This window comes from Pseudorca crassidens, chromosome 6 (genome assembly GCF_039906515.1).
Source record: "Pseudorca crassidens isolate mPseCra1 chromosome 6, mPseCra1.hap1, whole genome shotgun sequence".
Lineage (NCBI taxonomy): Eukaryota > Metazoa > Chordata > Mammalia > Artiodactyla > Delphinidae > Pseudorca > Pseudorca crassidens.
The window spans coordinates 23,080,916-23,103,834 of NC_090301.1; the positions used below are offsets into that span (position 1 = coordinate 23,080,916).

At 34.0% G+C, this 22,919-nt stretch overlaps 1 protein-coding gene across 1 annotated transcript in view; it reads right to left on the reverse strand.

Moving 5' to 3' along the window:
- Window positions 1–22,919, reverse strand: part of SPAG16 (sperm associated antigen 16) — an 891,359-nt gene that overhangs the window by 238,237 nt on the left and 630,203 nt on the right. The window contains exon 15 of the mRNA XM_067740696.1: window positions 7,085–7,211. Within this exon, the coding sequence (XP_067596797.1) occupies window positions 7,085–7,211 (127 nt within the window). The remainder of the gene's footprint in view (window positions 1–7,084; window positions 7,212–22,919) is intronic.

Below are 22,919 nucleotides of genomic sequence, written 5' to 3' on the forward strand. Positions count from 1 at the left end.
TTATATAAAACTTTCATAATTTGTGTAATTCAAATGCATTCCAGTTCTCAGAATTTGTGATCCATTATTAGGATGACAGTCTAAATACTTAAAAACTAATATGGCATCGCTACCAACCATTTAGAATGGAAAATAGACCAATCAGAACAGCTTTATGGTCATAACACTTTGTACAATTACAAATATTATTTCTGAATTAATATATCTTTGGTCAATACACCTTCAATGCACGGTGTCCCCACTATCATTAGCATGCTATTTTCCATACTTGCTGTCAGGTGAATAAAAATGTTTCTAAAACATGGAATAGCATGACAAAAACCAAAGAGAAAGAATAGCTTTTTTACAGGTAAAGTGTAAAACCAGTTCCTATGAATCTCCAGAGTTTTTTCTTTACAATTTCCTAGAGCTAAATTCAGGCTCTCATAGAACTGTACAAATGTGTATATTTATTTATATATATATGTAATTAAAGCTCTCAAAACTCTTTAAAATGGGAGAAATGAACCAAACTCATAGTTCTGTGATGATTAAAAGAAAAAGCACCTAGCCCAGTTCCTAGATCATAGTATACTTCATTGCAGGTATTAATGATGAAACCGTGCACCTCAGATTGGGACTTGAGCCCACGTGCTGGGACTTGAACCCAGCCAAAACTCAGATTGGGACTTGAACCCATGTGGCCAGGACTCGAACACAGCCAAAACCCTGTCTTCCAACTGAGATCACAGATCTGGTTTCGGGACTTAATGAAGCTCAGGTTCTTGATGTCTCATCGCAGAAAGAATTCAGTGAAAGACAAAGTGATAGGTAAGAAGTGCATTTATTTAGAGAGAAACGCACTCCACAGAGTGTGGGCCATTTCAGAAGGTAAAAAAGGCACCAGGGTATGGAGTTGTCAGTTTTTATAGGGGTGGGTAATTTCATAGTCTACTGAGTGGGAGGAGTATTCCAGCTATTTCAGGAAGGGGCGGGGATTTCTAGGAACTGGGCCACCACCCACTTTTTGATTCTTATGGTCAGACTTGGAACTGTCATGGCACCTGTGGGTGTATCACTTAGCTTGCTGATGTGTTCAGTGAGCGTATACTGAGGCTCAAGGTCTAGTGGAAGTCGACTGATCCACCATCTTGGACCCATTTGGTTCTAATCAGTTTATGTCATGTCCTCAGGCTATGCCATTCTTTCAAAGGTCGTGCCCTACCCCTTTCCCTCTTGTTTCAATGACACACTTGGGTCTCCAAGGGAGATACAAAATCTGATTTCCTTCCGTTCCTCCAGTTCCTTTCTCCAGCAGCAGAGGGGACCATATTCTACTCAAAACCAAAATGGATTTGCATACAAACAGGGGATGAAATAACAGGATTATAAATAATTGAGCAGAGTCATCTGGTCTTTTCTCTCTTGTATTTTATCCCCTCTCCTTGTAACTCTCTTTCCTAGGAAACTGATGTAGTAGATAGAATGGGCTTGCTCTTAGGAGGAGCAACTTACCTCAGCTCTGCCTTATGCCTTAGAGATCATAGAAGTTAGCTTGCTTTCTTCCTTTCTTATTTCAGTTTGTAATCAGGCCAAGACTTAAATAAATAGCAAAAGTGCCTGCAGGCACTCACCTATTCCACCCAGATTAGTCTGATAGGTATTTACCTTGAGGTGTGGGGCTGGAGTTCCAGCTCCCATTAGGAACATATTTAGGGTTTCCCCTTGTTATAAGACACATCAAAAACCTGGCAGATAATACTAGGGAGATCTTCTTTTCCTGTTTTTCTTCCAGAGACAACTAATTGACAAATAGTGTTTGTTTGAGTCAAACATTGTCAAGTGGTCATTAATTAGATTATTTCAATATTCATAGCAAATGAATTATAACTCCTAACAGATGTCACATATCAATATGAAACTGAATACTATTATTACAATGAGAAGCAGAATAATATAAAGTCTAAATTCTAGTCTCTGGAATTAGACTGCCCAGCTTTGAATTCTGACTCCACATTTGATCAGCCAGGTGTCATTAGGCTTTTTGTTAACTTCATGTCCTAGTTTCCTCATCTGTAAAAAGGAGACAACAGTAACAATCTCATTAAGTTGTAGTAAAGAATAAACAGGTTTTTACATGGGCCAACTCAGATGGTTCAAAGACAGTGAAGGGACTAGATCTAGAGGTGTGGACTGATGTTGCCTCACTACTGAGGTAATGACCTTCTGAGCCCTTTCCCTTGGCAAATTTTTCTGTAAAGAGCCAGACAGTAAATGTTTTAGGGCTTCACAGGCCATGCCGTTTCCCTTGTGAATACTCAACTCTGCTGTTGTAATGTGAAAGCAGCCTTAGATAATATGTAAATTAACGGGTGTGGTTGTTGTTACTATTAAAATTAAATATAAATACAGGCCATGGGCAGTAGTTGGCCAATCCCTGTTCTATCTACTATCCTTTGAATTGCAAGGTTTTACCAAGCTGGTTGGTGGGAGTACAAACTATTCCTAGGCTCCCCTGATCTTTGGGGATTTTTCTTTTTAACTCTTCATACAGATTTTTCTGTGGCTTTAGGCTGTCGTGGACTGATCTGCACTCAGCTAAAGACTGGAGGGGATCCTCTCTAAATCTCCAGAGCTCGCTCTCTGTGTTGCTGTCCCCTGTCCTGTACTCTGCCTGCAAACTCTAGCTGCCTTGGCCTCCCTGGACTGCCCACTCCATCTCCTCAACTCTGGGAGGCTGTGGGGTTTCCCCAAGGTTTCTGTCCATCCCTGAGATGTGACCTAGAAATTTTCTCCAGACAGTATTATGGGCAGCCATAGAGCTCATCTTATTTACCACCCCCCCTTCCCTTCAGTACTGTCTTCCATTGCCCAGTGTTCAATTTCTGAAAACCATCATTTCATAAATTTTGTCTCTTTTTTCATGTGTTTTAGGTGGAAGGGTAAACCTGGTCCCTGTTACTCCATCTTGGCTGGAAGTGGAAGTCGTGATAGGTTTTTAACATTTCACATATAAGGAAACTGAGGCTCAGAAATGTTCGGAAAGTCCACCAAGATCATTCAGCTAGTTAGCAGTGGAGACAAAATTCAAAACCAGGGTTTCTAAGTGAGTGCTTCCTCCATTATATTACACTGCTTCCAACAGAAGGAGTTAACCACAATCTGCCTTTTAAATACGAAACAGTGAACTGCAGCCTTTACTAACAGAAGCTAATAAATCAAATTTATTTTTGAGCAATTTTAGAGGGGTCTGGTAATTTTCATATTTTATAATGGGGTCATTATTTTTTCTTCTATTTTAGTATTTCTATTGTGGTTCTCCTTGTGGGAAATATTTAGGATTACCGCCAAATGGTGGCAAACCTTGCTCATTTCAATGATCTGAGACTGATAAGTTTTCTACTGGAAAGTCCCCATCTGGCTCAAACTTCAGCTCCTGCATTTTCTAGGGATGTGACTTTTTTGCAAGTGTACCATAATTACCTTTTACAAAGGAGTGAAAAATATTGCTAAACTTCATAAACACAACAAAATGAGAGATGTGGAAAAGTGTATGTAGAAATTCTCACAGTTCATTTTTATTACTTTCACTACACAGTTCCATTTAACATTTTCTGAAATAGTAATAAATTTTTGAATGGTAAAACATATGGCATTTGAGTATGCCAAGTGGGAGATATTTAGACAGTGAATATTCGTAAAAATGTGTAGCGTTGTATTACCAGAAGGTTCTCTGTTTAATGAGAAAGGAACACTTATCCCTTTATAAATATATACTGATATATGTATATATCTATAAACACAGGTAATCTGTGTTTGTTGCAAGCAATGTATTTGCAAATAAAACATTATGTAAATAATACTATGCTGCATGTAATTCCTCTTTTAAATGTGTAACAAGCTGATTTCTTACAGCAACAGAAAAGCTAACCTCGAGATGGTGATTCACATATCTTTAAATCTTTTGATTTTAATTATATATGCATATATAACATTATATGTAGCTTTATTTGCTAGTTAACTATTTAAATTATTTTGAATATTACATGAAAACAAGACTGTATTAGAATTTCCTCATTACAGAATATAATTAACCCTTTGAAACACATTAGAGTATAGTAAGACAGTTATCTCCTCCATTATTTCTATGAGGAAACTTAGTTCAGGAAGATTAAATAATTTGTTTATAGTCTAAAAGGTGGGGAAGAGCTAAGGGTCTGAATTATAATCTACATTCTTTTTCTATACCACTGGTTTTCAAATATTATCAAAGATACATTTCAAAAATGATACACTATGAGAAGTCTCAATTTTAAAACAAAGTACCATTTCACTAGCACATAATTTACTTTTATAAGTTTAAAATAAAAATATTTATGTATGAGGTTAATATATAATGAGGAATCTTTAATATACATAAAAATTTGAAATCAAATGTTATGGACCACAATTTCAGCCTTTAATGACTACTCAAATTTATTTGTATACCATGTTGGATTTGCAGTGAAGGAATCCCTTATTTATAAAGATAAGCCATTGTATATGGAAACAGCTCTTTTTAAGCAGCACACCTCATGATTTCAAATGCCCTTCAATTAAACTGATCCAGAGATATGAGATATGATGAGAAATTTTTTGTTTCTATGTTGATTATTTAGAATATCTAAAAACTATGTATATGAGTAGTTTATATTAAATTTCTTATATTAAATTTCTCAGAACGAATACTGTCAGTACTTCCACATATATTATATGATATTGTGATGATACTGCATGTGTATTATCAACGACTTTTCCTCAGGTCCAAGGAGGAAAGCTTGTATTGGCTTGCCACTGGGAATAAATAAAAGTATGTCAAATGAAGAGTATTTTGAACTTATTAAGTTAGATTTGATCTTATCCTCATAGTTCAAATATTTTCATGATATCTTTTTATACTTTTCTTTTAAATCATCTTTTCCTGAAGAAATGCAGATGAGAAGAGATCTATGTGTTCCTGTCCTTATTTCGATTTTGTTTTGCTCTTGACTTCACTTTTCTTTACTCTCTTGAGATGAACATAATTTCTGATATTTAACTTTGTGATTTCACCTCTCTGTTCAGACCCTGAATAGACCTCGTTTGCTCTACCTAGTTCCTTCAACTGCTGATATATTTCAACTTTTAAAATGACGAGTCACTGAAGACTTCTCCTCAACAGAAGCGCAAATTTCTCAGTATTCAATGAGAAAAAGACACTGATTTCTCAAACACGTAGAATTAAAATTAATTATAGTATGTTCCTTGAAGAAATGGTCAAAGGGATGGGAAGGTCAGGTTGAAATTATATTCCTTCAAACTGATGAAGTGTTTTCATTAACAGGGTCCCTGGTTTATACTCTTTATCTTTTATGTTTCTCATTGTTCCATCCTTGATTCTGACAGTTTTCTTAATATTAGTGTACCATCAAGTATATAGCAGTCATGGAGAAATAAAAAGAGGTTTGTTGTACTAGGGGCTTTAAGATGATATTGACTTGTATGACAGTATGATAGGAACTGACATATATTTAAAATAAGTTTGCCTGACAATGCATAGAAAAGAAATTTGGGGCTGGATGACAAGGACAGTAAAAGGCAGTGGCAACATATTTAACAATTATGACAGTAAAATATGTACCTAGTATTAGTTGTACAGCATTTCAAAACACCCTTTAACTTCTATTATTAGAAAGTACAGCCAAAAGTTTTGAAATTTCAGAATTCAACACTCAAGGCCATGAGTACTTGGATGCTACCTCAAGATAGTAAAAAGGGATTTATGGATGTGAAAATGTTTGTAATAACCAAGTTATGTTCCTTTAGAATTATGATGTCAATGCATATTCTATATATCAAAAAGTATAAATTGAAATAAGAATGGGCCTTTACATTATAAAATTAAATTCTCATAGTTGGGATCTTTTATTCTGTACAGTGCTGTCTGTTTGAATTCTAGCAGAGCATAAAAGTCTTAATGTCAAGAACTTTACTAACATATTTTTAAGGAAGTCATATATATGGTTCATATACCAATCTGCAATGGGAACACAGCTTCAAGTTTTTTAAGAAGACAAACTTACTGTATTCTGAATTTTAGATATGTGATGTCAATATCATGAAACCAGTTCCATGAAACACACAATTACCTTATGGCTTCAGAATTGCTTCCAGTATATTCATACTTTTTGGACTATTTTTAAATAGAACGTCATTATTTCCTTTATATATATTCTATCTTTATTTCTTTGACTAAAATTTGAGCTACTGCAAATAATTATCAAAGATTTTTAAACCTCTCAAAACTTAAAAAAGTTTAAAACGTGTATTACAACAGCAAAGGTAAGTTATATCAATAACAGATATACGTTATTTAGCATAGGCTATCATTAAAGATAGAGATGTAATTATAATTTTAACCTTTTAAATCAAGTGGAATCATTGTGTGATTGTTAACATCAGTTGCTATACTCTTCATCATCAGCAAGGATAAAATAATTTACCTCACTGTTAACGGTTATATTACTGCAGAAAAAATGCTAAACACAGATAATAATACTACAATTATTACCAATTAATATAATTATTATTGGACACAATTTGCAACAAGATGAATATATATTTAAAATTAATTGTAAAATCTAGAGAATATGGGGTATTACTAAATTATTATAAAGTATTCCATTAGTTTCAATTTTATTTTTGCCAAACTTTTGTTCTTCCCTACTTTTAGCTATTTTACCTTCAAAAAACTCAATTTACTTACGTTGGATGGTGATTCTAAGGGATGTAGACTCCAAATTTTGCATGATGCTGCTAGGAACTTGAGTAATCTAAATTAGCACACACTTACCTCCTCTATTATTTCTTCCTTTACATATGTGATAAATGTAATGCTTTCACTATATGACGTGATATATATCATATGATAAATATAGCATAATGTAGTATATTCTAGTATAATATCAAGAACAGATTTTTAAATAGAAGGAAATGCAAAAAACATAAAGTGGCAATAGAAAATAGTTTCAGAACAAATACTAAAGCTGTTAGCCTGGTCAAGAATGTTAAACAAAAAAGATCCTACCTGATGAATCAAAGTTCACCTCATTGCCAGGACTTGGACCTACATCAATGGACACAATTGGTAAGAGCTTCCGAAAATCCCATAGCTTTGTAACTCCACAGGCATCACAGGATGCGATCATGTGACCCTTTAAAGTATTAAAAAAAAAGAAGAGAAATGTATATACATACATATATATATACATATTACTTATATACAAATATATATAGAAACTCAGACCAAAAAAAACAAAAAAAGAAAGATTTCTGTTACAATTTTATTAAATACACAAGAATACATTCCTCTAAACTAAAAAGTATTCATTATACCTTTGTCTTTGACATAAACGTATTATAAAATGACAATTTAAATATATAAAATCTTATACTAAATTTTAGAAGATGATTTTTCAGGGAATCATTTTGATGATTTTAATTATATAAGATGTAATAAAACAGAACTATACACACCCATGCAATTTGTCTAAATATATACATATCACATATGTGATATGTGATCTACATATAAAAACTATATATGTAAAATATTGCACTAAAAGCACACTTCACTTTATATGCTTGTAATTAGTTAGTATTGATAATTTATAACTCAGAGTAAAAATAAAAACAGAGGTAGGAAAACAAATGGACAGGAAAGAAGAGTTTTATCATAGTGGGTAGAATCACTGGGGCCAGGTAAAATTGATGGCAAGGAAGCAGTGCCTATTGTGTTCTGTTAGACAAAATTATTAGAAATATTTGGGGCTATTTTTTTAACATGTAGTGGAAAAAGGAAGAAGGTAATTGGATAAGGGAATGGAAAACAAAAGGAAGGGTGGATGGATTCAAGTGTTATGGAAACAGGGGCAGATATTTTCCCAGTATAGAAGCACCAGCCCAGGTGCATCAGTTTGGAGTTCAACGTCTGTCTATATTCCTCTTGCAGGCCTCTCAGGAGATATCTATTCAGCAGCTACCTCATGTCAGAGACTGGGATATAGTGATGAATAAGAGAGTTTCCATCATTCTGTCATTTAATTTCTGTGTCCAACTAAATATGAGTGCTGGCCACACCAGGTTTATGTACAATGTTTATAAGTCATTATACTCTTTCCAATTCGATATACAGTTTCCCTTTCAGATCCAGTTTAATTTTTTTAATGTCTAGTCAAAAATCAACCTCTCATTATTTTCCTCCTAAATATTCTAAAATGTTAAAGATAATAACTTGATTATTATACAATTTTCCCTATTATCATTTTGAACTAGCTCGCATACTTTTTTTCTCATTTACTCCTTGATTTCTATCCTTTCTGTAAAAAAAAACAAAAAACTGCATAGTGTATTACAGTCCGAGTGGATTTTTTGTTTTTTTTCCCTAAATACTCCAGTAGTACAATAAATGCCACTAGTTTTAAAATTCTGTAACTGCTGTTACTGGCAAAGCAATACAATAACCTTTTCCTCAAGCTAATAAATGGGATATTTAATCTGTTTTGCAGTTTAAAAAGAACATGGAGAACTTGGAATGTTTTCAAATATGTAAACGTGTATTGTGAGAATTGTGAAGAATCAGTGAATTTAATTTTTAGAAAAGAACAGTTCTCAGGATTATAGGGAATATTAATGTTAGAAATTATAAAGGACTCTTTCCAGCTATAAGGGTTTTAAAACGTCTTTCAGAGGTCGCAGAATGGAATCTTTTTTCAACTGTGAGAACAGAATAAATTTTAGTCAGAATTTAATTTGAAGGCACTTCTCACTAAAGTCAGGTTATAGACTTCATGTCCTTTCCTTGCCTAGACTCTGTGAAACAAAGACAATCTTAAAGTGTGCTTTATACCACTGAATATTAAATTTTTAGGAAACATACTAAAAATAAAAAAAAACAGTCCATCATTTTCTGGGTGAAAATTAGTACTTAAATGGGTTTAATATTTTTATATTTAATTTTTACCACTGTCAAATAATCAATTAATACAGTTTGATAATACTAAAATAATAATAGTCAATACTTATTAAATGCTTCTAATAACCAAGTGCTGTGCTAAATGATTTATTAATAAATAGTAGATAGTATTTTAAACAATTTTGAGTAACTAACATCATATAGCCAAACTTTTCCATTTCCCAAGGAACTTAAAATTCATGACAATATATGCATTACGGTAAAACAAATATAATAACTTATAAAGTGGTAGAAATAAGTTTGTATTCAGATTTGATAACTCGGTAGCTATACTTCCAGTTAACCAGAGAGGCAAATGCAATGCCTATCATAGTACCTGGAGCACAGTAGAACTAAAAAAAAATTTGTTGGGACTTCCCTGGTGGTCCAGAGGTAAAGAATCCACCTTGTAATGCAGGGGACGCAGGTTTGATCCCTGGTCAGGGAACTGAGATCCCACATGCCACAGCCCAACTAAGCCTGCGCACCACAACTACTGAGCTCGAGCGCCTCAACTAGAGAGCCCAAGTGCTGCAAACTACAGAGCCCATGTGCTCTGAAGCCTGAGTGCCACAACTAAAGAAGAGAAAATACCCGCACACCACAACTAGAGAGAAGCCCGCGTGCCACAATGAAAGATCTTTCATGCTTCAACAAAGATCCCATGTGCCGCAACTAAGACCCGATGCAGCCAAAAATAAAAACATTAATAAAATACAATAATAAAAAATTTAAAAATATATATTTGTTAAACCAGTAGATGATGAATGCCTCATGGGAGTTTACCTAGAAGTTTTACTTTAGTCCAAGTACTTCCACAGCGGTCTTAAGGTAATATTGATTCTAACCCTGATGGTTCTGAATCAGTTAGATAAAAGAAAGAGATAAAAGATACAGAGAATCCAAAAGCAAACACTTGGACTATCAAGATCTTGTATCCCTCCTCCTCCAGTCTCAGGTGAACTGGAACCATTTGCCATTCTCCTTCCATAGGGAAGAAGAATATTAAAATATTACTAATCTAAACCACACAGTGTGAATTTTGAGGGATCTGAAGATGGAGGGTGTGGAAAAGGAATTAGCTGACAACCTGGGGAAAAAACAAATATTTTATCTAGAATTTATGTCAGGTAAGAAAACAAAGACTAGTTATAGTTAGGCACTTAACTTAACCAAGAAAGAAAGATTTGAAAGAAAATGTGTTTTGGAGAAAGGTGGAATTGTGACAATTTTAAAGAAAGTAAAAACTCAAGAGTTTTGGAAAACTATCTAAAATGTAATTCTGGTTATGTCATTGGTACCAGTACTGGCTGAGGAGGAAAGGTGATAAAGATGGTTGCACTGAAAAGTTCTCAGAGAAGTTCGGATTCAGACAGATGGTTGTTTTTGTGACACTGAATTGCCAGCACCCGGCTTAGTTCCTGTGACATGTTTGGCATTTGATCTTGAATAAATCATAGAATAATATATGAATAAAAAATGAATATAAGGGGAGTAGAGAGTAATCAATGTTGACTACATGCAACTATAATGGATTTTTTTCCACAATATGGTAAATGAGCTGAAGCTCAGAATATATATATATATTTTTGGTTATCACAGACTCAAATAGTAAAACAAAGCAAGTGGAATTTAGGAAAATGGACAAAGGATACAGTTGAGATCAAAGTGAACAGTCACGACTCCTGACTGCCCCTTTTAAGCCTTCCCATTTCCAACTTAAAGATCGTAGTGAGAAAATCCATATGGACATGCAGTTAATAAGTTAGAGTAGAACAACATAAAACCAAACTAGCTTCATCTAGGCTGCTGGAAATATACTGGAAAAATATTTAGCAGTACATATCAAGGATCACAAGGGTTCATACTTTTGAAACTTTTAAGGCTACTTCTGAAATTTACTGTAAGGTTTTAAAAAAGTTATGATCAAAATATTAAAGTAGCACTATTTATAAATAAAAAATGGAAACAAGTGAAATTTGTAATAATCTAATATGGAAGAAATAAATCTTGTGCTGTTGTGGATCCAGAGCACTGCCAGAGGCACCTTTTATGCAAACTTGATACCGACAGTGGCAGGAAGACAAGCAGACTGAGCTATCTCTCTGCACAGTGGTTCCAAGCATATTTATATATTATAAAACAAAGAAAGAAAAAAGAGAAAACCAGGATGCTAATGATGTCACTTATAATTTAGATGAATGATTAAAAGACTATTTTCATAATCCTATAGTATTCCTTAATATAGACATAACTTACAGCTTTATATAATTTTCAAAACAGACTTTACAAGTTTGGGCATTACCATAGGTTTGGGGTTAAGAGTCTATTTTTCAGGTAGTGTAAGAAATGTCATAGAGCAATATTCTATATGAGATTCCTTATATCTTTATATTGTATATCAAGAAGAAATATATAGAATCTTAATTTATTATAAAAAAAGGTCCAATTTGATTATACTTTGTACCTTCATCCTGATGAATCAGCTAAATCAGCTAAGTATTTTCTTGGTTCAACACACTATGTTCATATATATATATATATATATATATATATACACACACACACATTTATTTTCCCATCTTTTTTTGGAAAGTGAATTTACAGAACATCTAAATAAGCAAACTATTTTTAGGGTTGTGACATTACTTCTTCTGCAAAGGCTCTTCAAGGCTGAATAAAACAATATATATAATTGTTCTCTTCTCAGAGTTATACAACATAATAGAAAATTAAATGAATGATTATATATCAACTATGCACACATGAGAATGCTGTAAACTCTGTAAGTGCAGGTACTTTGGCTTAGCAGTACATTCCTATGACCTTGAATAGAAACCAATAAATGTTCAATAAATAATTGCAGATGAATAAATACCATAGATGAATTATTACAAAGCCATAAAAAGAACAATTACAGAAACAATGTAAAACATGGAAGAGTTTATAGTATACTGTCGTTACACTGACTAAAAATATACAATACATATGGTGCAGCGACTGAATAGGGAGATATGTTTATAAAAAGTTGCCCTATATATTTTTTAGGACTTTATTTTTTTAGGATAGTTTTGGTTCACAGCTAAATTAAAGGCAAGATACAGAGATTTTCCATATACCCTCGGCCTCTACACACACATAGCCTCCCCCATTTACAATGTCCCCTCCAGAGTGGCAAATCTGTTACATTTGATGAACCTACACTGACACATCATAATCACCCAAAGTCTGTATTATTACAATTCACTCCTGGTGTTGCACATTCCATGAGTTTAGACAATTGTATAATGACATATACCCACCACTATGGCATCATCCAGAGTATTTTCCCTGCCCTAAATATCCTCTGTACTCACCTATCCCACCATACCACCCCTGCCCAACCCCTGGCAATCACTGATCATTTTGCCTCTCTATCTAAACTTTACAATCAGTTTGTCTGTATCCACAGAATACCTTTTCTTGATTTTTACTGGGATTGCGCTGAATCTACAGATCAAGTTGGGAAGAACTGATATCTTGACAATATTGAGTCTTCACTTCCATTAACATGGAGTATCTCTTCATTCACTCAGTTATTTTGTTTCATTCACCAACGTTTTATAGTTTTCCTCATATAGATGTTATACATATTTTGTTAGATATACTTAAATATTTCATTTTTAAGGGTGCTAATATAAATAGCATTATGTTTTAAAATTTAAATTCCACTTTTTCCTTGCTGGTGTATAGGAAAGCAATAGACTTTTGTGTATTAGCCTTGCATCCTGCAACCTTGTAATCACATATTAGTTCCAGAATGTTTTTCGTTTCTTTTTTTTTTTTTTTTTACTTGTTTTTTAAAATTAAGTCTTGGATGGTCATATCATCTGTGAACAAAGATAGTTTTAGTTTTTCCTTCTCAATCTGTGTAACTTTATTCCCTTTTTTTTTTTTTTGGTCTTACTGCATTATCTATAACTTCCTGTACAATGCTGAAAAGGACTGGTAGGAGGAAATATCCTTGTCTTGTACCTGATATCTTAGTGGGAAACCATTAGTTTCTTACCATTAATAATAATGTTAGCCATAAGTTTCCTTTTAGATATTCTTTACCAAGTGGAGCAATTTCCCTTATATGCCTAATTTACTGGGAGTTTTTAATCATGAATAGGTATAGTATTTTATGAAATAGTTTTTCTGCATCCATCGATATGATCATGTAATTTTTCATCTTTACCCTATTGATGTGATGGATTACATTACTTGATTTCCAAATGTTGAACCAGCCTTGCATACCTAGGATGAATCCCATTTGGTCATAGTTTTTACTTCTTTTTATACATCATTGGATTCAATTTGCAAACATTTTGTAGCAGATTTTTATATTTATGTTCATGAAAAATAGTGGTCTGTTGTTTTCTTTTCTTGTAATGTCTTTCTCTGATTTGGGTTGTAGGGTAATGCTGATCATAGAATGAGTTAGGAAGTATTCCCTCTATTTCTATTATCTGAAAGAGATTATGGAGGATTGATATAATTTCTTCCTTTGTAGAATTCACAAGTGAACCCATGTGGGACTGGTGCTTTCTGTTTTGGAAGTGCATTAACTATTCGGAAAGGTAATATGATTCAACTTCTTTAATAGATATAGGCGTATCTAGATTGTCTATTTCTCCTCATGTGAGTTTTGGCAAATTGTGTCTTTTAAGAAATCGGTCCATTTCATCTAGGTTATCAGATTTGTTTCAAGGCAGATTTGCTGAAAACAAATTCACTCATTTTTTGTTTATCTGAGAAAGCCTTTATTTCTCCTTCGCTTTTAAAGGATAATTGCACAAGGTAAAGAATTCTATGTTGGTGTTTTTTCTTTCAGCACTTTAAATATTTCACTCCATTTTTTCCTGGCATCGTTTCTGAGGAGATGTCATATGTAATTCTAATCTTTATTTCTCTATATGTGAGCCACTTCCCTCTTGGTTTCTTTCAGGATTTTTTCTTTATCTTTAATATTCTATAGTTTGAAAATGATATACATAGATCTAGGGGCTTTTGTTTGTTTCCTTTGTTTTTGTTTGCATTTATCCTGCTTGGTATTTTCTGTGTTTCCTGGGTCTGTGGTTTAATGGGTGACATTAATTTGAGGATATCTTAGTCATTATTTTCTCAAATATACCGTCTGTTTCGTTCTCTCTTCTCTTTCTGGTATTCCCATTACATGTATGTTTTACCTTTTGTAGTTGTTCCATACTCCTTAGATGTTCTGTTTTGTTTTGGTTTTTTGGGGTTTTATTTTTTGTTTTGTACATTTTTTTAAAGTCTTTGTTGTCTTTGTTTTGGTTTTTGATGATTCTATTGATATATCCTCTGTGTCAGAGGTTCTTTCTTCAGTTGTGTTCAGCCTATTAATAAGCCCATCAAAGGCATTCTTCATTTCTGTTATATTGCTTTTCTCTCTAGTATTTCTTTTTGGTTCTTTCTAGGATATTCATCTCTCTGCTTACACTGCCTACTTGTTTTTTCATGCTGTCTCCTTTATCCATGAGAGCCCTTAGCATATTAATCATAGATGTTTTAAATTCCTGGTCTGATAGTTCCAACATCCTGTCATGTCTGGTTCTGACACGTGCTCTGTTTCTTCAAATTATGTTTTTTGGCTTTTTGTATTTCTTGTAATTTTTTCTTGATGGTCATACATGATATACCAGGTAAAAGAAACTGCTGTAAATATGCCTTTAGTAATGTGGTTGTGAAGTATGGGGTGGGGCAAGTGTTCTATAGTCTTATGATTAGGTCTTAGTCTTTTAGTGAGCCTATGCCTCTGGACCATGAACTTCATAAGTGTTTCTCAGTTTTTCTCTCCCTCTTAGGTGGAACAGGTTGGCTAGAGTGGGCTGGAACTGGGTTTTTCCCTTCTCCCATGTGTAAGGCAAGCCAGCTGTAATTGTTTATTTCCCTTCCCCCACGTTAGTTAGGTGCTGATAATACCCCAGCAGGTTAAGCTCTGTGTATATTTTTTGTAATGAGGAATTCTGAGTAATCTGGGTGGAAAATCCTTTAATATTTTAAATGTGGGCAATAATTACAAATAATTAAATTATTCAAGAATAAAAGGTATATATTCTTCAGATTTAATGATCAAATATATTACTTTTTCTTTAATGATACTTTAAAATAAATTCAGGAAAATTATACATTTGCATATTGCATTATAATTTATCTTATAGTAAATCCATAAATAATGTCACAGCTAATTCTCAGAACTATATGATGAGTCAAAATTTAATCGTGTCTCACAATATTCAACTAAATAAATTTTAGAAAAATTAAATAGTGTATTGAAGGACTTCTAGTTGAGCGGGTCTTAAAAACAAAGCTATAAAATGAGACAAAAAATAATAATAGTTAATACTAATTGAGTAATAACCATGGGCCACTCAGGGTTCTGAGCATTTATATACACATATGCAGGTATTATACACACATGCAGATATTCTCCACTTTTCAAAAGTTTGCTTTACACTATTTCTCTTTTATGAAAGATCTACATTATTTCCTGCTTTTGCTAACTGAAAGAAATCCAAAGAGGATTTTCACATTTACAAAAAAGTTAACTGCTTCTTTGCTTTATGCCATTTTGGCTTATGCAAGTTTTTAAAGGAATGCTGAACTTTTGGATAGTGGGGGAAACCTGTATACAAATATCCCATAATTTTAAAAAAACAAAACCAAAACCAAAAACTACTATGAAATAGGTCGCTATTAACACCCCCATCTTATGGATGAGGAAATTGAGCCACAGGAAACTTAATTACCTGGCCACCACCTATGCAGTTTAAAGAGGAAGAGCCAGGATTTGGACTTGTTTGGCTCTAGAATATGCGCTAATCACTAAGCTCTACAATGTGTCTCAAAGAGAAAGTTTGCCTAAAAATTTATTTTTAAAAATATAAGATCTCAGGAACTTCCCTGGTGGCACAGTGGTTAAGAATCCACCTGCCAATGCAGGGGACGTGGGTTTGAGCCCTGGTCTAGGAAGATCCCACATGCTGCGGAGCAAGTAAGCCCATGAGCCACAACTACTAAGCCTGCACTCTAGAGCCCACAAGCCACAACTACTGAGCCCATGTGCCACAACTACTGAAGCCCGTATGCCTACAGCCCATGCTCCGCAACAAGAGAAGCCACTGTAGTGAGAAGCCCGCGCACAGCAACAAAGAGTAGCCCCCGCTTGCCTCAACTAGAGAAAGCCCGCACGCAGCAACCAAGACACAACGCAGCCAAAAGTAAATAAATTTATATTAAAAAAAAAAGCAAAGAACCGAAGTTTTAAAAGTATAAGATCTCAAAGAATGATAAAGAATAATAAAAATAATACTCATTACAGAAAAATAGAATAGAAACATAACGTAGAGACTAGAAGTAAAATCATAGGCTTCTGGGCTATGGGTTTAGGAGCAGGCCCTAGTTATTCAGCTTCAGTAGGGTATCAGAGACTAAAAGTACTTTGTGTCAGATGGGAGATAAAAGCCTACATATCGTTAAAGCCATGGATACTGTAAGTTTTCTTAAAAATATGAAGCTGACAAAAGTTGCTTTCAAATCTGTTTGAAGATGCAATTTATTTGAAGGTATGTATTTAAGGAATCTGGAGTTATACACAGTCTTACAACTTGGATCTGAACCAAGTTAACACATGCTAATAACTTGCTCAGTGGTTTTCAATCCTAGAAGGCAGGATACCTGAATCATAAATGTAGGACTTATTCTAGGATACCCTGAGGCTATTGGCCTGGGAGACAAAGGAAATAGCTACAATACTGAAAGCTCTAAAAGAGTAAGCACAAATAGAGAGCAAGAGAGATAAAGAAGCAAAAAGAAAGAACCACTTTTCTTACTCTACTCAAAAGTAGCCACAATTTTTTTTTTTCTTTGCAGTACATGGGCTTCTCATGGTTGTGGCCTCTCCCGTTGCAGAGCACAGGCTCCGGACGTGCAGGCTCAGCGGCCATGGCTCACGGGTCTAGCCGCTCCGTGGCATGTGGGATCTTCCCGGACTGGGGCATGAACCCGCGTCCCCTGCATTGGCAGGGGGACTCTCAACCACTGCGCCACCAGGGAAGTCCTACAATTTTTTTTTCGTGATAGGTAAAGTGATCTAAAGTTATTAAGCCTGTCAATAATTGGAAATAAAGTTAATCTGAGTGCATTAAAATTACAAAAAGACTGAAAAATATTTTTAAATAAGTATGAATCTCAAAGATGTTAATGAAAATTAATACTCATTAAATAAAAAGAAATGAAACCAAAACAGTCTAAAATGACTTGAAAAAAACAAGAAAATTGAAACATTAATCATTGAAAACAAAAGGCTCAATAGATAGGAAATACTTTAGAATAGACAAAGTTGAAAAGAGAGTTAGTGAATTGGAGATTGTACTGGGAAATTCAGCTAGATTGCATATGTAGAGATAAAAAGATGAAAGCATTCAGACCAGTAAGAGATGTAGGGGAGTACGGAGCTGGATATTCCAATATATTACAAAAGAAGAGCATGTACAGACAGGCAGAAGAGCAGTATTTGAAGGTATAATAATGGAAACTTTTCCAAAATTGAAGGAAGATATATTAAAAATAACAGTGCATTCCAAGTATTGAGCATGATATATAAGAATAAAACACACCTAGAAACAAGTAATGAAAGTATGGAGCATTATGAATGAAAAAAAATTATCTACAAGAGAAAAATTACAGATTATTTATAAAACAATTAGATTGATAACAAAAACCAGATGTTAGAACTAGTGGAATAATGTCCAAATCATGTGGGAAAATAAAATTCAATCTAAATTTGTTTACTTAGCTAAATATGACTCTCGACTAAATGTATTTTAAACATTCAGACTATAAAAGTTTAAATATAAACATCTTATGGGAAGAACTATTAATAATTATATTTTGCCACAACTATTAATAGTTATATTGTCAGGTGATATAATGGTCAGCACAGATATTGAAAAATCAAGAAACTATAGTCAAGGTTAGTTAACTGTTTGCTACAAAAAAGAAATGTCCAAACCAAATCCTAACTCTAACCATCCTAATCTAACCTTAATTTTAATCTTAATTAAAAAAAAAGAAATACATTAAAAAGAAGTAAAGAAAAGAATAAATGGGAAACACAATAAGTTGTGATAGCAATAACAATGAAAATACAAATAATTACACATACACACACACATAAATAGGCTATACTTAACAATTAAAATAGACAACAAAAATGTTTAGAAAAACAGAAAATACAATCTTATGCAAAATACAAGAAAAACATTAAAATAAGAACAGTGGCAAAAAAAATATACTCAGAGTAAAAATAAAAGAATTTAATTATTAAATACTAATTAATAGGAAGCTGGCAAAGGAGTATCAGTATCAGAAAAAAAGAAATTTAAGTGAAAAAAATTATTACTAGAGCTAATTGAGATCAAGTGATTTTCCTAAAATTATCTTAGTAGAATAATTTGGAGTGAGGATTCAAGCATATGTCAGTTGACTTCAGGGTCTGCAATTTTAACATATATATATATATATATATATATATATATATATATAAAATGTAGCATAGTATATCACAAATGCTTAAATATATTTAATATATTCTTCCATTAGAATATATTTAAGTGAGTTAATAACTCAGATCAATAGTTGTTCACAAAGATGTTCCTCACAATATTATTTATAAGATGGGGCAGTAGAAACACAAGAAATTAGTTGTTCAATAGATAAAAAGATAGATACACAGAAGCACATGTATATATACATATCTTTATATAGATATAACTGTAACATATAATTATATAACTAAACTATTATTTAACTATGGATGGCATTTCCAAAGATTACTAATACAAAGGAAAATATACATATGGTGGTGCAATAAAGCAGCAGAGTTACTTACAGTTATACACACACAGAAACATATGTTGAAAATAAGATTGGTTGGACTAAATCATAACTGATTATCTTTAGGTGACAGGATGAATCATTCTTATTTTATTTGTTCCTTTTCATATTTTCAAAATTCAAATTTCATGGAACTAGTATCTATTAATTAGTATAATCAGAAAAATAGTTTTTAATAAATAATGAAATCAAACCATCATACACAATATGATGTCAAGTCAAATGATCTAATTTTCATTAGTGATCCTGTCAAGTGATCTAATTTTCATTTTCTAAATATCTACTATGTAAAATGGGCAAGAAAGAGGGATCATCAAGCAAATGGCAGATACATTAAGCCCTAGAAACATCAGCTGCTTTTAATACATGAAGGTAATGACCTGCAGCTTGGTATTAAGGTATAACTATAATAAAATGGTTAGGCTCATTAGCAGGAAAATTAGCATTTCAAACATTTTTAGTACTGATACATTAGTGTCTCTCTTAGGACAGGCTTGTGCAGCATTAAGCATTAGCTCATTACACTCTTCCCTCAGTACCTTAATGGCACAAATAAGCTAAGGAAATTACGGAATTAGAATGGAAACAGAAGGTAAGTTTTGGGAATGTTCAGAGTGTGAGGCTAAATAAGGAAGGAATAAAAAGCACTGGAAAGATGTTGATAAGATTGCTGTTGTCAGCACGTACTTCTGCTCTATGCCATTGTCAATCAGTTAGGTATTAATAACTTGAATCACCAAGCATGCCCCAGGGATATGGGACCTGGACATCTCAAACAAGTACGTAGCATCTAGAGTACACAACACTGCACTACATAATCATGATAACCTGTTCAAAGTGACTTCTATTTAATATCTCATTGAAACCTTCATTTCTATAGTTAGGTTATACCACCAGATTATTCAGATGAGAAAATTGAGACTTAAAATACTATACAACTTGCCTAACGGCATTTTGTTAATAAAATGTAGGTCCAGGATTCAAATCCAGACAATCTGACCAAGTGTCCCAGATCTTAAACGTTTAGCAAGGAAGCTTTTTGCATGCCTTGACCTAGATGCTTTGGAGAATAGAAGCCCATAAAGTCCCATTTTAAGTGCTTAAAGAGCATAGTCTGTTATGGAGGTAGAATGCCCTGAAAGAGCTAATGTTACTGTAACAGAATAACAACAAATATGTATTAGCAAAGAACAAATTGAGCAAGCAAGTGTTAATTTAAAAGGCAGAAGAATAATTAGAAACAGATGAAGACAATTAATGTATATAAAGGAACAAATATTTACTGAGCTGTACTCTGTCACTGGCTTGGGGTCATGATCTAGAGATACAATAGATGTAAGCTCTATACAAATACAATGTTAAAGGCAAAGTTAAATGCCAGAAGTAGATAAAGGATTATTTCTAGTAAAAATTGACCACCTAACCCAAGCCTGTGGGATCAGAGAAGCTTTCCTCTAGGAATGCAGTCCTAGAATAGGTCCATTAAGTGAATGCACCTTTCTAGAAACAGTGACATTTTAAGTAGGTGCAGATTATGAAGAGACATTAGTGGACAGAAAGCGGGAGGGCATCGTTAGTATTGAAAATGGTACAATGTCAGAATACAAAGCAGAGATTAACATATTTCACTAGGGGGAATTAGGTGAATTTATGATGAGGTTAGTAATGTGTAAAAATTCTGAAGAGTTTTTGGAGCTCACACTGAGAAATATGAATTTCATATGATATGAAAAGTTGTTACGTGTTTTGAACATAAATATTGATATGTTAAAAAGAATGAAGGCCAGTAGTTTCAGTGAGTTAAGCAGGTACCTAAGTACAAAATTGTCTCTCTGAGACCCTGCAAAACAAGTAAACATGACTTTCCTGTGGTTTTCAAGTTTGTGCCATAAGTCTTAGCAAGAATTTGACTGAACGCAGGCAAACTTGTCTGGACCAGTAGGAAACTTCTTCATTCATCAAAGAAATATTGGTGGAGTTCACTAGGTGTTAGACACTGATTTAAGTGGTAGATAAACAGGTGTGAACAAAGCAGAGAGAAGTCCTGGACTTATGGAACTTGTATGCTTCTGGAGAGAATCATACGATAAATTAAATAAATCAGTAAAATATGTGGTACGTTAAATGTTAACGGGATTTATGGGAAAAAAAGTGTAGACATGGAATACCTGGCAGAAAGAGTGTTAAAGCATAAATAGCCTGAGTCAAGAAGGGTCTCACTAGAAATATGACTTCTGAGTTCAGAGCCAAAGGAAGAAGAGTGATCCAAGAAAAGGAAAGAGTGAGATCAAGGCCCTCTGGGCAGAAGTACTGAACATAAATAGGCTGGTGTAGCTGGACTTCAAAGTCCTTGATTCTACATGAAGTCAGGAGAAAAACAAAAATCAAAACAACACTGGGCTATGTGTTTGAATGGATTGAATAGGACTATATTTGGAGATCAGGTGGAAATGATGACAGTTGTCATTAAGTCTAGATTGCTAGGTGCAGAAAGAAGTGTTCCCATGATTTCAACAATGTCTACATACTTACGACTCCCAAATTTACACGTCCAATTGACATCTCTATTTTGAATTCCAGATCTTTATTTTCAAATACCCACAGAACATTACTATTTGGATATTCCACAGATACCACAAGTCAGCATATTCAAAGCCAAGTTCATCTTTCCCTCAAACTTGATCTTTCTGCTGTACTTTCTATTTCAATAAAAGGCTTCATATCCCATTCACTCAGCAGAGATTGTCATCCTATTCTCCATCTCTCTCCTCTCCTATCCTGTTCAGTTGAAGTAGGCCTCCACTATCCACAAATCCCTCATTTCAGGTCCTCCTCATCTCACGCACAGACACGTGTAGTGAACTCTGCTTCAGCCATGTATTTTTGCAGTTCATTTTCACAACTGGTTCTCAGCCAGGGTGATTTTGCCTCCTGGAGGACACCTGACAACGTCTATAGAGACATCTTTGATTATCACAGCTGGCGCACCTACCACTGGCATTCAGTTGGCAGAGGCCAGGGATGTTGATTAATATCTTATAATGCACAGGGCAGCCCATCCCCACCCCTGGATTTACAAAATTACCTCATCCCTAATATCAATAATGCCATAGTTGAAAAATTAATGACAGAGTAATATTTTCTAAAATACAAATTTGAGCCCCTCCTTGACCTGCCTCCTTCCTGCCTCTCATCTCCCACAACTTCTCCGCACATTACTCTGCTCTACTCCTTGAATACACTATGCTCTCATCCTTTTCTTCTCACTATTTCTACTGACTAGGATGCTGATTTGCTATTTCTTTCTCTGTTAAATATTAAATATATTTTAAAACTTGGCTCTAACACAACTTCTTCTAAATTATTCTAGGGAACGTTAGGTATTCCTTATCTTGCTCCTGAACAGCCATGTCATAAAACTTACACAACAAATTGTAATTTTTTGTACACATGCATGTCTTTTCCTTCTAGACCTATATTGTGCAATGCTACTGGCTACTGAGTACTTGAAATGTTAATTACTGCAGCTAATTTTTAAATTTAATTTAATTTTATTTTAAATCGACATTTTGGTCTTCCCTGGTGGCGCAGTGGTTGAGAGTCCGCCTGCCGATGCAGCGGACACGGGTTCGTTCCCCGGTCCGGGAAGATCCCACATGCTGCGGAGCGGCTGCGCCCGTGAGCCATGACCGCTGAGCCTGCGCGTCCGGAGCCTGTGCTCTGCAACGGGAGAGGCCACAACAGTGAGAGGCCCGCGTACCGCAAAAAAAGTAAATAAATAAAATCAACATTTTCTCATGTAGCTAGTCACAATCATATTGGACACTTTAGACAAAGAACACTTCCATCATTACAGAAAGTTTACTTAGATAGTACTACTGTAAATCTTTTGTACTCTGGGGCTTATATTATACACTTAAAAATATTGAAACGAATGAGTTAATGAATCATTATTTCCATAGCTGAA